The sequence below is a fragment of the Camellia sinensis genome, chromosome 9 (assembly GCF_055761805.1).
Source record: "Camellia sinensis isolate YWXY chromosome 9, ASM5576180v1, whole genome shotgun sequence".
NCBI lineage: Eukaryota > Viridiplantae > Streptophyta > Magnoliopsida > Ericales > Theaceae > Camellia > Camellia sinensis.
Window position 1 is genome coordinate 158,542,628 of NC_138969.1, and position 13,469 is coordinate 158,556,096.

General features: G+C 35.1%; 1 protein-coding gene and 1 non-coding gene across 3 annotated transcripts; one reads left to right on the forward strand and one right to left on the reverse strand.

Moving 5' to 3' along the window:
* The first annotated feature begins 3,461 nt into the window (after window positions 1-3,461).
* Window positions 3,462-10,311, forward strand: LOC114304996 (cold-responsive protein kinase 1). Of its 2 annotated transcripts, none has more exons than XM_082887862.1 (7): window positions 3,462-3,877; window positions 4,395-4,513; window positions 6,448-6,560; window positions 7,709-7,919; window positions 8,005-8,242; window positions 8,672-8,822; window positions 9,720-10,311. In XM_082887862.1, the coding sequence occupies exons 2-7, from the start codon at window positions 4,432-4,434 to the stop codon at window positions 10,044-10,046; spliced, it is 1,122 nt and encodes a 373-aa protein (XP_082743988.1). In that variant the 5' UTR covers window positions 3,462-3,877; window positions 4,395-4,431; the 3' UTR covers window positions 10,047-10,311. The 2 variants fall into 2 exon arrangements, with proteins under 2 accessions (XP_082743988.1, XP_082743989.1); XM_082887863.1 differs by having other exon boundaries at window positions 3,504-3,877; window positions 4,405-4,513.
* A 2,543-nt stretch (window positions 10,312-12,854) lies between these two features.
* Window positions 12,855-12,935, reverse strand: TRNAL-AAG (transfer RNA leucine (anticodon AAG)). The gene has a single exon. It is a non-coding gene; the product is annotated as a tRNA-Leu (tRNA).
* Window positions 12,936-13,469: the final 534 nt, after the last annotated feature.

Genomic DNA, 13,469 nt, shown 5'->3' on the forward strand with positions numbered 1-13,469 from the left:
TCATTGACTTTCAAGTGAATTACATTAATTACCCGAGGTCCTCCTGCTTGTAGCTGCTGTGCTGGGGGAGGTGGAGCTGCTGTCGCTTGAGGCAATCTTGCCTGTTCTTTCCTTGTTCTGGCCTCATTGACAAGGTCTCTCAGATGGCCTTGTCTCACCAAGTCTTTCAAATGTGTTTTCAGGGCTCTGCAACCCTGAGTCATGTGCCCGTTTTCATTGTGGTAAGTGCAATGTCGGCCAGGGTTTCTTCTCATGAATTCTCCTGGTGCCTTGGCTGGTGTTAGGGTTGATTCCGAATTTGATCCAGGACTTTGTGAATTGGGATTCGGAACACAGTTGTCATTGCCTGTGCAGCCCTCAGTTCTGTCTCTTGTTTGCTCAATCCATTAGTACCTCGGCCTCGCTTCGGCGAGCTATTTCCCTTTTCTTGCTTTACCTCCTTGGTCCCCGATGTATCTTCTTCGGCCCTGGCGTACTTCTCGATCCTCGTCATGAGCTCTTCCATGCTTTTTGGCAATATCTTTGCCAAAAATTTTCGTAGTGGACAGTTGTCATTTAGGCCGTTCTTGAATGATACGACTGCCACCTATTGATTACATTCTGGTATTCGGTTGAACACCTCGTAGTACCGTTTTGCATAGACCCTGAGGCCTTTTTTCTTGCTGATCTTCAGAGCCATCAATGCATCTATCCTTAATGGCTGTAGCATGTTTGTCATGAACCTGGCCACAAACATCTCGGCCAGGCCTTCCCAAGTCTTCACGCTTCCCTTTGGTAATTTGTGGAACCAATCTGATGCAATCTCCCCGAAGGATAAGGGAAAAACTTTGCAGAGCAATGGCTCGTTCCCACTGTACAACGCCATTGAATTCCGGTATAATCCAACATGAAAGTTGGGGTTCGACTTGCCATCGTATATTTAGAACCTTGGCATACTGAATCTCTTTGGAGCCTCAAATTTGTCTAGCTCCACCGAGAATGGTGTTCTCAGCTTTTCAGGGGAAGTTACCTCGGCATTAGCATTCTGCTGCTTCCTCTTAAGGTAATCTCTTATGTCCTCCTTTTTTCCGCTTAGGAGCTCGGCTATCTCCTGCTTTTAGTCTTTTTGGTGCACTGCTTTCAGTTTCGTGGTGAGTCCTTTTCGACCCTTCTCCATGAGTTGTGTCGAAGCACAGTGCTTGCCTCTGAACACGCCGATGTCCTTTGGGGTCTTCCTCCTTTGTGCGATGCGTCCTCCGTGATTCTTCTCTTCTTGACTCCTTTCTTCCGACTTCCCTAGAAGGTCGATGAGAGTATCTTTCGCTCCTGTTGTGCTGAGGGGCTACGGGGATTGTTTTCTGTACTCCCTTCTGGGCATTGGCCGCTGAAATCGGCGTGTCCTGCAGCGGGAACGGTGGTTGCATGACGTTATTTTGCATCATGAAATTGACGACTGACTGCAGGTCTGCCAATTTATTTACCATCTCTTTTACTTCTTCGTCCTTCCGCAGGCATCTATCCTTCCATACCTGGAGGTCATCCTCATTGTAGTACCCACTTCGATCTGGGCTTTTTGGTGCGTCGCTAATTTGGCCGACGTCTTTCACTCCGTGATTCTGGTCACGAGTTTCTGCGTTGCATTCGTCTCTTGTGATATCAAGGTCAATAGGTCTCCCACTCCCAGCAGGAGTGTCGTCCCCAATCTTTTCCTTCTGTCCGTTACTGGCCATCTATTCTCCTTTCTTTCCCACAGACGGCGCCAAATTGTGTGAGTGATTTTCTGATCACACTACCCAACTTAGTAGTCAGTTGGAGAGAACTGGCAGAATAGATGACACCAAGCTAACCTGCAACAGAAAGAGAAGATTCCGGCGGTGGTTTGTCTACCCGGGGGCACTCTGACGATCAAGTCAGTACATCTCTCAAAGGTAATCAATAGTACTAAACTCACTATTCAGAATATAAATTGCGTACCTTAGACCCATGTGGGTGCCTCTTTTTTATAATTAATTCAATTCTTGTCCCACTAGATGCCTAGCTTCAATGGACTCTTGCTCAGTGTTTATCCTGGACTCTCTAAGAGATAAAGATAAACTCCCTAAGAGTTTTATCCTTATCCATGCCATAGTCCTTCCTTATTCTAGGACTCTTGTCCCTTATCCGCTTATCTCGGATTCTAATATTTTTTGGAAATAACCTCGGCTTCGCCGAGATCACCTCGGCGTCATGACCAGGACACGTGGCACCTCGGCTGACACGTCGGCGTCACCTTAGCCACGTGTTGGTACTCAGAAAATATATCCCCACACCGACTATTTGCATTATTGTTTGGAACAAATATATTGAACTATATATTTGTGTTCAGTATTGTGTTACCAAACATAATCTTAATAGTCGATAAACCAATACCGAACAGCTCGAACAAAACAACAATAATTGAAAATGACCGAGAATGTTAATGCAAGACAGATAAACTTATTAATGGAATGCCAGCCTCATCAGAATTGCTGTTATCATCCTCCATTACTTTACAAGGTGAAATAACTGATGAAGAGTAATACGTTGGACTTAAAAAGAGCTTTTTGATTCAAGGTTTCTGGTTCAAGATGGTTTATGATGGTAACGAAGAAGATACAGTCAGCGTTTAAGATGGTTATGAAGAGTAGCAGGTTTAGAATTTATGTTGGTTGGTTATGAAGAGTAACGGATTTAGGGTTTAGAAAAGTGAAATACGTATAGCTGGAGGTGGAGGTGGAGGTGGAGGTGGAGGTGAGGGTGGGTGTGCAATATTATATAGTGCTAGTAGTTCTTATTTGGTAGGTGGGTATTCCATTAAATGATATATTTTAATGTAATTTTATTTTAAGGTATAATTGCAATAAAAGAAAAATTAGAAATTTAGAGGTTCAAAGAATTTAGATAGATGCTAATAGTAGTCCTCTATATTTAAAAAGGATAAATTACAAATACATTTCTGATGTTTGATTAAAATACGAATTGTTTAATATGGTTTGAAAAATTACAAATACCTCATTATTTGAATTTTTTTGTTTAATAGAATTAACTGAAAAAATAAAATTTTTAACTACTCTCCTATACAATAATAAAATTATATGAATTATTAATTGAAATAAAATTTTAATATCATTAAAAACTGTTAATTGACTTGATAATTTATTAATAAAATAGACCAAAGGTTATGGAATACAAAACGTCAAGGGACAAAATGTAATTTCCAAAATCACATAGGGCAATTCGTATTTTAATCAAAGTTCGAGAATGTATTTGTAATTTATCAATTTTAAAAAATAGATAAATAATTTAAATTAAAAATAAATTAATAAAATTAAAATATTTATTTTATTATAATGGTCAACCTTTAAAAAAAAACAATTTGTAAATTTTCCAACAAGAAAACAAAAAAAAAGTGTCGCTGGGCCAGCACAGAGTTGTAGTAGTCTAGCAGTCGAGTTTTCTTGTTAAGAAGTTTCTATAAAACTTTGAAAAAAATTGATGAAAACTCGGCCGAGTCGAGTCGACTCAACTCAAGTCGACTCAGTCACTCACCACCGCTCATTCATCTTCAACAACCATCGCTTTCCCAGTCTACTCAGTCAGCCAGCTATTTGTACCTCATTTTCTGTCTCTCACATCTCTCAAGTGAGAACGCAACGTGCAACTTGTAGTCTCGCGAGCTTATGACTGGAGACCGTTTCTCACCCTTTTTCTCACCTCCCAAACAACAACAAAGCCAACAACAACAACAACAAAGCTCGAATAGCAAGAACGAAGCTTCTTCTCGTCAATGTTCACCAAGTCAATGATCGGTCCTTCTCCTCCAAATCGCTGCTTGTCGCCGTCGGTCTGACACAGATCATTGATCCGATTACATACCAAGGTAATGTGATTTTTTAAGTGCGTTTTTGTTATTGATTTGTGCGTTCTGGAGTTGTTGTTGTTGTGTTGACTTGTGAGTTCTAGCTTTGATGTGTACCGACAGTATTTAATTTGGAAAATGATTGGGAAATTATTGTCTGTGTCGACTTTTGACTTCAAATTGGAATTGAATTTGATCTAATTTAATGTGATTAATTAATTATTGTTGAAAATTTGCTTCAATCAGTACATTTTTGACTTGAAATTGTAGTTTAAATTGAGTGTATGGAATTAAATTTGATCAAATCCTTGGAATTCGTGGCTCTACAAGTGTCGTAACTTGTGAAACTACGCTGTAGATGTAGAGAAATGGGTAAATTCCACATATTTTGTGGATGTTATCAGAGAAATGCAAAGTGATGTATCGAATGTCTTCTAGTGTGTGTGTGTTTTGGGGAGGGGGGACTAGGGGTTTGATTAGTAAGGCAGACATTCTAATGGATTTTTTATTCTTTATTTTTTATTTTTTTTATAATAAGGAAATTTCAGAAGATTAGACATTAACTACAAACGGGCATGGACTGTTCCTGTACCTGCTTTGGTGGCTCAGTTGCACGCCGGAAAAGGGGTGATACTCGTGATCATCAAGACTTACAAGGTAAGGACGTCATGATAAATAGGTATAATTGATGATAAAGCATGATCAAATTCCATCACAACCAATTTATCTAATGAAATCATGTGTTGTACATCAGATTATTGAATGTGTCCTTCGATCTAATGGGTTACTAGTAGTCATCCAAGTACTTTGAAATGGATGGGCCATGTGGATGTCCCGCGAAATTGAATGAATCCCTGGTTTTTTATATGGGATTTGAAATGGGCAGAATTTTATTATGTGGTGGCCTCTTTGATTGTTCATAATGAATTACAAACTTTGTTTGTCAGAATCATATTAACATGAAATCATATCAAGCACTTTTGTGAGCATGATATTTCAATTTGGTTTTTGTTTTTCTACTTTTTTTCTGCATGGTTCTTCTATTTATAGGTCATAAATATTCAGAGAATTTGCTTAATGAATGTTTTCTAGGCTTTGTGATAGATTTTCATTTCGTTAAGCATTGCTGTTCGGAGTCATGCCAGGATAAACCAGTTTTGTCATACTATTGCTTCAACATCCCATGGGCATGTTACCACTTTTCTTTTTTTCATTATGCAGAATCTAGTTCCTACAACCTGTACACTAACCTATCTATCTTGTTACCCTGCATAATTTTCTCATTCAAAAGCTGTCTTTGTGGTTGTGGCATTATCACACTGACATTTGCAGTGCATAATGTTTTTAAAACTCACCAGTTTTGTTTAGGGGTTTTCTTTTTTACTTTTTCTTTTCTAACTTGTGATTTCAGTTGTGAGTTTAGACTATAATCCAATGGTAGGCACGGCATACCCAATAAATTTAGCTGCATCAGCATGATTGACAACTGGGGTGCAAATATTACATTCATTGGAGGGTGATTGTAAGATCATGAAGGCAAACTCTGGATATTTGTTTGCTTATTACCTTGCTAAATTTTATTTGGTTGCTGATTTTGGACATTTGATCTCCCTTTCTGGACATCAGGCATCGTTCCAAGCATGCCACATGAATATATTGTCCCCTGATGGTGTTTGGGAAGTGAGTTTTTATGTAGATTTTATTAGATGTAGGTTTTTATGAGATAAAAAATTTTTGGTGTTTAGGAAGATAGTTGGGTTTTTATGTGGCTGGATGTGATGTTTGTGAGAGAAAAAGTGAAATGATTATGGGGTTGGATGTAATATTTTGTTTGGATGTGTTTTTTTTGGTTTTGCAAAACTTTTTGTCTTTTAGTGGAAAAAATGAGAAAAAAATTTGGGAACTTGCTTCCCAAACACCACCAGTTAGCAGTTTCCATGTTTTGACTAGACAGAGCATTCATTTTAATACTGAACACTGTCATTACACATTGAACACTTCTTTTTTATTCCAGTTTGTCTTACGGCATTATAATTCTAAGTGTTGATAATTTACATCTATTCGATTGTCTCAATTGAAATAGTGTTGGCAGTGGGCAACGACACCATGGGATCTCCCATAACATAAATGTTCAACATAATCAACGTGAAAGAGATGAAAGTTGACTCAGCCAACAATAGAGGCAGAATCTTTATTTGACTGACCACCTCAGCTTTGATTTAATATGCCAGTTATAGCTGCTTTTAACATCTCTTTGTATCAATAATAAGCAAGGAGAGTGATCCAGATTAAACAAAGAGATCAGGTGTTCTTCTGTAGTTTTTTTCCATGCCAGTTTCTGAGTTATTGAACAATGTTAGAGGGAAACCATATCTACTCCACTTGCTCTGTGGATACATTTTGCCTGCTTGATTCACATTTTAACTCACAAAATATAGAAGTTCATGGAGAGATAATTGAAGTTTGATTTATTATCATGTATATTACTTTCTCTCACGTAATTTAAGATGGTTTAATATTGTTATCATCATATACCAGTCTTTTGCTTTGTTTTCACCTATTTGATTTTCTCTCGTCTACTTATTGCCCAGAGCAACCATTCCGAAGCATAAAAAATTTCTCGTACAATGAATTGAGAGCTGCAACCGATGATTTTCTTCCACGAAATAAGATAGGGCGAGGAGGTTTTGGAATAGTTTACAAGGTACTCCAATTTGCAAAGTTCTTTCACACTTGTCCAATTTTAATCATGTTATTTCTGTGGCATTAGTAATGATATTCACTTCATGGAAGATTTGAACTTTTTCAGTAGGATAGTTGAACTTTTGTTGATCATTGAGAAGGACCAATACTTCTAAGAAGGTGAAGTGTCCATGTCAGACACTGAAACTCATCAGACACTTGTGGACACATGTCGGACACACATCCAAACCTATCCTATTATTTTTAAATTTTGTTAGCCTCGGACACTCTTTCAGACATGTGGGTGACACACGTGTCTTTTGCTTAGACGCACATGAAACCCATTACATGTTTGAACAAAATAATTTGATATCCAATGATGAGAGAAAAATAATAATTTACACCTATTAATCCGTTCTCCTTTAAACTTTAGAAATAAGTGTTATACTGTATTTTTTATTATCTTTGAATGAAAAATTCATATAATGACATATAATAAATTTATAAAACTATATATATTTGTGGGTTCCAACGTGTTGTATCCTACAATTTTTGAAAATTATTGTATCAATGTATCCATGTCCATGTTCATATCCATGCTTTTTTGATTAAAACTTTCATTTATCATTGTCATGGGGTTATTTCATTTTTCTTCAATATTTATATTATGGACAGTTATTGATGTTTTACTCTTATTTTGTTCTTTGACCAGTAAGGGCCCACTTCATGAATTGGATGAAAACTAGAAAAAATGTAAACCTGACTGTTGGAACAATCTTGTTTCCCAGCTTTACTGTAGAACTCAGCCTAAACTTCAAATAAATTTATCTAGGAGATAATTCTTGCTTTCTGGAGAAGGAGACTCTATGATTAGTAATCTTGTTAAATTTCCTTCATTCACTTTTGCAAATGACCTGACATATTCGCAAAAATAGTGTTGAAAAAAAGAAGAAGCCAAATTATGGGTTAGATTGCATGACATTCTCTATGGTACTAATTTGGGGAGATTTTGACTTGATGGATCTGTATTGTCATGGTGGTCATATTTTTTATGATTGATTGAACTTCAGCTATAATTGATACAATATATTTAAGGAATATAATTTTGTTGCTGTTTTTATCCCATATTTGTAATTGTTACCGATTATTAACACAACAGAAATTTCTCAGGGAGTCCTCAAAGATGGCACAGAAGTTGCTGTGAAGACACTTTCTGCTGAATCAAAGCAGGGGGCACGCGAATTTTTGACAGAGATTAATACAATATCAAATGTCAGACATCCAAACCTGGTTGAGTTAATTGGATGCTGCGGTCAAGGGAGTCACCGAGTTTTGGTCTATGAATTTCTAGAAAATAACAGCCTTGATCAAGCATTATTAGGTAATTGTCCAAATTATTAAATGTGAACAGTTTGTTAAGATTTATACCAAGGAAACCTGAACATGTAGTTAACCTGTGTTTGCAGGTTCAAAGAGTAGAACCGTAAAACTGGACTGGGCAAAAAGATCTGCAATTTGCTTGGGCACTGCCAGGGGTCTCACATATCTCCATGAGGAACTTGTGCCTCATATAGTGCACAGGGACATCAAAGCTAGTAATATACTTCTTGACAAAGACTTCACTCCGAAGATTGGAGATTTTGGGTTGGCCAAACTTTTCCCAGATAACATCACCCACATTAGCACAAAAATAGCAGGAACAACGTACGTAATCGTTTCTATTTCTCACATGAAGCTTTGGCTGCTATTTGATGTTTGATATGTCATCTTCTTTGCTTTTTCTCAAAATCAAGAAACTAATATGCTGTGCATCCTGCAATGCTTTTCCCCTAGAGTATAAGTAGTTTGGCGTAGTGGGTGAGGTCCCTTACCTGTGATGTCTGGGTTTGAGTCCTACTTGCTGTATGATGCAACTTTCTCTAATAATAATAATAATGATGATAATAAAGTTTAGGTAGTTTGGAAAGCTTCTATATCATCACTATTGTAGCTCTTCCTAGGTTTTTATGTATCCTAAAATAATAATATGAATATTGCAATTTTGGATCTCAACCCTTAAAACTTGCAATTGGTTTCATAGAGTTGATTGAAAGGAACATGTGGTAATGTATACCTCGGGTTTGTTCCATGCAGTGGCTATTTGGCACCTGAATATGCATTGGGAGGTCAGTTAACAATAAAGGCTGATGTGTACAGCTTTGGGGTCCTCGTACTTGAAGTAATAAGTGGCAGAAGCAGTTCAAAGGCAAACTGGGGAGGGATGCAGAAATTTCTCCTAGAATGGGTGCGTTGATTTTTCCTTTTACAAATTCTAATAAAAGTTTCGGTAGTTTAGTTTTGGATTTCTCTGTCTTGGTCATGAGTTTCCTGGCATTTTCTGTTTCTTCTTTGCTTGGTCATCATGCACTTTTCTAATGGTTGTTCATTTCAAAACTTTACATATATTTGTGTGTATGATTTGTTAATTGGAAGCTATGAATTGTAGACTGTTTGGAAGCTTTGAGCTATGAACTATTTGCTTTCATAATCTCTCTCTCATGCATAATGAGACCTCAGTTAGGTTTGATGACCAAATGAGTGGCATTCCACCCATGAAGGGACGAGTTTTGCTGACTGACTAACATCATAAACGAAGTAGAAAGTAGCCAAATTCACAGATACATTTTGGGTCCAAACTTTTCATTTTTCTGTTAATTTTTCTCCTGGCTTGTGCTGTGTTTAAATGATCCAGTAAACTGATCCAATCCAATCCAACCTGCTGGTTGGTCCAATTTTTATTAGCTTTTATGATTCTGGTTTCAAAAATGGTTGAACTATTTGAATCAATCCGTTTTGCGGTTCTAGTGCTTCATTTACGGTCCTAAACTGACCTGTCATATTTTTGTTTATTATTTCTGTATGTAAAAACAAGTACAAAAGTAAATAACATGATTCAAACACCAATCTCAACTATAGTGATTTTTGTTAGATTCAATACTGTATCTTTTGTTATATAAAATTTCTGACTGAACCCAACCGAATTACGGTTCTAATTTTTCTAGAACGTCACAACGAGTTCAGTTCCTAATTTACTCTAAAAGCTCATTAGTTCGATCTGTGAACACTCCTACTCGTGCTAGCATCATCGTTCCTGCACATTATTGGGGCTCTAACTCAAACAAATACATTCTTTCTATAACAGGCATGGGAGCTTTACAAAGAAGGGGGACTCTTAGAGCTAGTGGACCCGGAACTGAAAGAATTCCCAGTGGAACAAATCATCAAGTACATGAAAGTAGCATTTTTCTGCACCCAAGCAGCTGCAAACAGAAGGCCAACGATGAGCCAAGTTGTGCAAATGCTTTCGAGAGACATTCGGCTCAATGAGAAGGAACTTATGGCCCCAGGTTTCTTCGAGGATTCAGGCGGGCTAAATGATTCAAATAAAAAGTCATCCGAATGCTCCTCTACTAGTACCTACCAGATGAGCTCCGCACCCATCACCATCACGAATGTGACCCCTCGCTGAAAATTACTCTACAGAGCAATGATTGGTATCGAAGTTTTATACAATAATTTATAGTTTTTTTGGGTCATAATTCGTTTTTATTTTTTTGTTGGATTTGCCATTGGTTTTGGAGGGAGTAGAGGCTAAATATATCAATAGTGGTTTTTGGTAGAAGTTCTTTACGAGAATGAACATAATTGTGAAGTTCAACTTAGAAATTTGACTTGTTTTCTATTGCTTTCTTGGGCAAGACATATATATATATATTAAAAGTGTGTTGGCTCTCTCTCTCTCTCTCTCTCTCTCTCTCTCTCTCTCTCATGATTCATGATTCATGAATAGTTCAGTTGATATATGTATTGTACAAAGAAATGTTGTCTATACTTGATGGTTAGACATTTTCGCTCTGTTTTCAGAATTTGTTTTTCATTTTTACTTATTTATAAGTCATATTTCGGACACTTATGCTATGTTAAGTCCCGCGTAATTTTTTATAGAGTTTCAAGGCCTATTTAGATAGGAATGTATTCCACAAGATCCTATGAGTTGTAAATAAATGGTGTTAATATACTATTATACACTATAATGACAAAACCATATATGGGAAATTGAATGTTATCATAGATCATATCTATATGAATGTGAATTTCAAAATACACGAACAAGTAACATTTTCACATTCAATTTAAAAAATAAAAAACCTAGTAAGTTTGCGAAACGTAACGTGACACGTTACGTTACGTTTATATAGGTGTCACGTTACATTACGTTCATGTAAGTGTTACGTTACGCTACGTTTATGTAGGTGTCACGTCACGTTACGTTTATGTAATGTCTTATCTGATATGGTCACGTCACGTTACGTTTATGTAGGCGTCACGTTACGTTTTGCAAACTTAATCTATCGTAACATTCAATTTCGTATATATGACATTCAATTTCGTATATATGGTTTTATCAGTATTTATGATATTAACAACTAATATTGAGGGTAAATGTGTCAACAAACTTCACACTGGACTTATGGGAACATAAATTTTTTAGTAGAATCATATGTAGCATAAGTCTCCCTAATAAGACTTATATATAATTTTTCCTAGTGAAAAGTAAAAATAAAAATAGGCTCATCACGTTCATATAATTTTATTTTTTTTGGAGTAGAAATAAATTTTAAAAATGTAAAAATATATTTTTAGTATTTATTTTTGTCAAATTATTTGTAATTTTTGCAAAAAAATTTAGAAAACAATTTATGAAAATCACACTAAATAGAACCGTGGTATTGAATTATTTTTAGGGAAAATTATTTATAAGTCCTATTAGGGAGACTTATGTTACATATGGTCCTACTAAAAAACTTATATTTCCATAAGTTCTGTGGAAAGTTTGTTGACACATTTACCCTCAATATTAGTTGTTAATATCATAAATAATAATAAAACCATATATAGGAAATTGAATATTATCATAAATCATATTTATATAAACGTAACATAACGTGACACCTACCTGAACGTAACGTGATACCTACATAAACGTAACGTGACACTTATGATATATGGTAACATTCAATATGAAAATATGAAAATGTTACTATAGATCATATTTATATGAAACGTAACGTGACACCAAAATAAACTAGCAACATTTTCATATTTAATTTAAAAAAATAAAAACTCATAAGTTTGCGAAACGTAACGTGACACGTTACGTTACGTTTATATAGGTGTCACGTTACGTTACGTTTATGTAAGTGTCACGTCACGTTACGTTTATGTAGGATCTTATGAAATACATTCGTATCTAAATAGGACTTGAAACTCTATAAGAAATTACACAGGACTTAACCTAGTATAAGTGTCTGAAAAAGGACTTATAAATAAATCTCCCTTATTTTTAATAGTAAAAATTACACCAACCTTTCTTGAAATTTAGAAAAAATTATATTGAACTTCATAAATTTGATATAATCACAAAAAATATATTAATTTTTTAAATTCCTAAAACAAACCCAAAAGCCATTAAAAAAAGAAACTCTTGTCGTCTGGATTTTCTTTTACCTATACAAAACAAGGAAAACACTTGTGCTTGTGCATATGTAAGTTTTAAAGAGAACAACTAGTATACAATATTGAAATGGTAAAATTAATTCTCATTGATGTTGCACATTCTGGATTTACGTGGTCGATCAATCCCATTTGATAAGACTTAAAATTTGATTTGATTTGCATTTGATATTGCACATTCATAACCATTTAACATTGACAAATGCATTGCATAACAATTGAATATTTTAATACAGAAAAAGAATGTCCATAAATTTGCATTAATTTACTGAGGATGTCAGTGCAGGGTGGAGATTGAACTTGATGTATCCACTCAATTCAAATTCTAAATTATTTTAGAATATATATATCTTTTTTGGAATTTGTAACATTGCTAATTTTAATATAGAGTAAAGGGAAGAGGACAAAATATTCTTATTAGTGATTGTAAATCATTATGAGAATTTTTTTTAAAGTATTTGATATTAAGATTTTATAAAATAAAGAACATATAATATTTTCATAATAGTTGGGTGCCTCAATATTTTTATAGAGAAAATTTGACACAGCAATTTCATCCTGATGCAAAAAAATTTCAATTTTCACAGATAGAAAAATTTCATCGACAGACCTTAACTAATAAAAAATTATTTCAATTTTCACAGATAAAAATTTTTTATCGAGAGAACTTAACTAATAAAAAAGTATAGATTGATCTTCTCCTGCTACTTAAAATTGAAAAAAGATATTTCATTAATTTTCTCAATTATTTATAAAGTATTGATGTTGAGAGTGGGATTTGAACCCACGCCCTTTCGGACCAGAACCTTAATCTGGCGCCTTAGACCAACTCGGCCATCTCAACTTTTGAATGATAAATTGATAATTAACATAAATATTATACAGTAAAGGCGATTTGGGAAGAAATGAAAATTTACCTGGATCCTTTGGGTTTGGATCTTTGATTTCAGAAGATTTTTAACAGTGGAGAGAGAGAGTCACAACAATGGTTATTGATGATGATATGATGTTATGATCGTAAAAATTTGAGATTTGATATATCTCTGTCTATATTATTATCAAAAGTGAGCAATTCACGTGGTGTTCAAATTTTAGTGACTTCTCATTATTTCACATGTCCTTAATTTGTTATTTGAAATATGCAAAAAAAATTAGATAGTTAACAACAGTAGGACTCAAACTTTAAACTTTTGAATTAATAAATAAGACCCTTACTATTTGCATGACATATCATATATGATAAAAGCTTAGTTTTATTTTTACTTATTTTAATTGTATGCGCAATGCATGTACCAATCGCTAATGTATATATGTAGGCTTCCGCGCCATCAACGCAACAAAACACAAGAAACCTCACTATCTTGAAATTCTCTTTTAT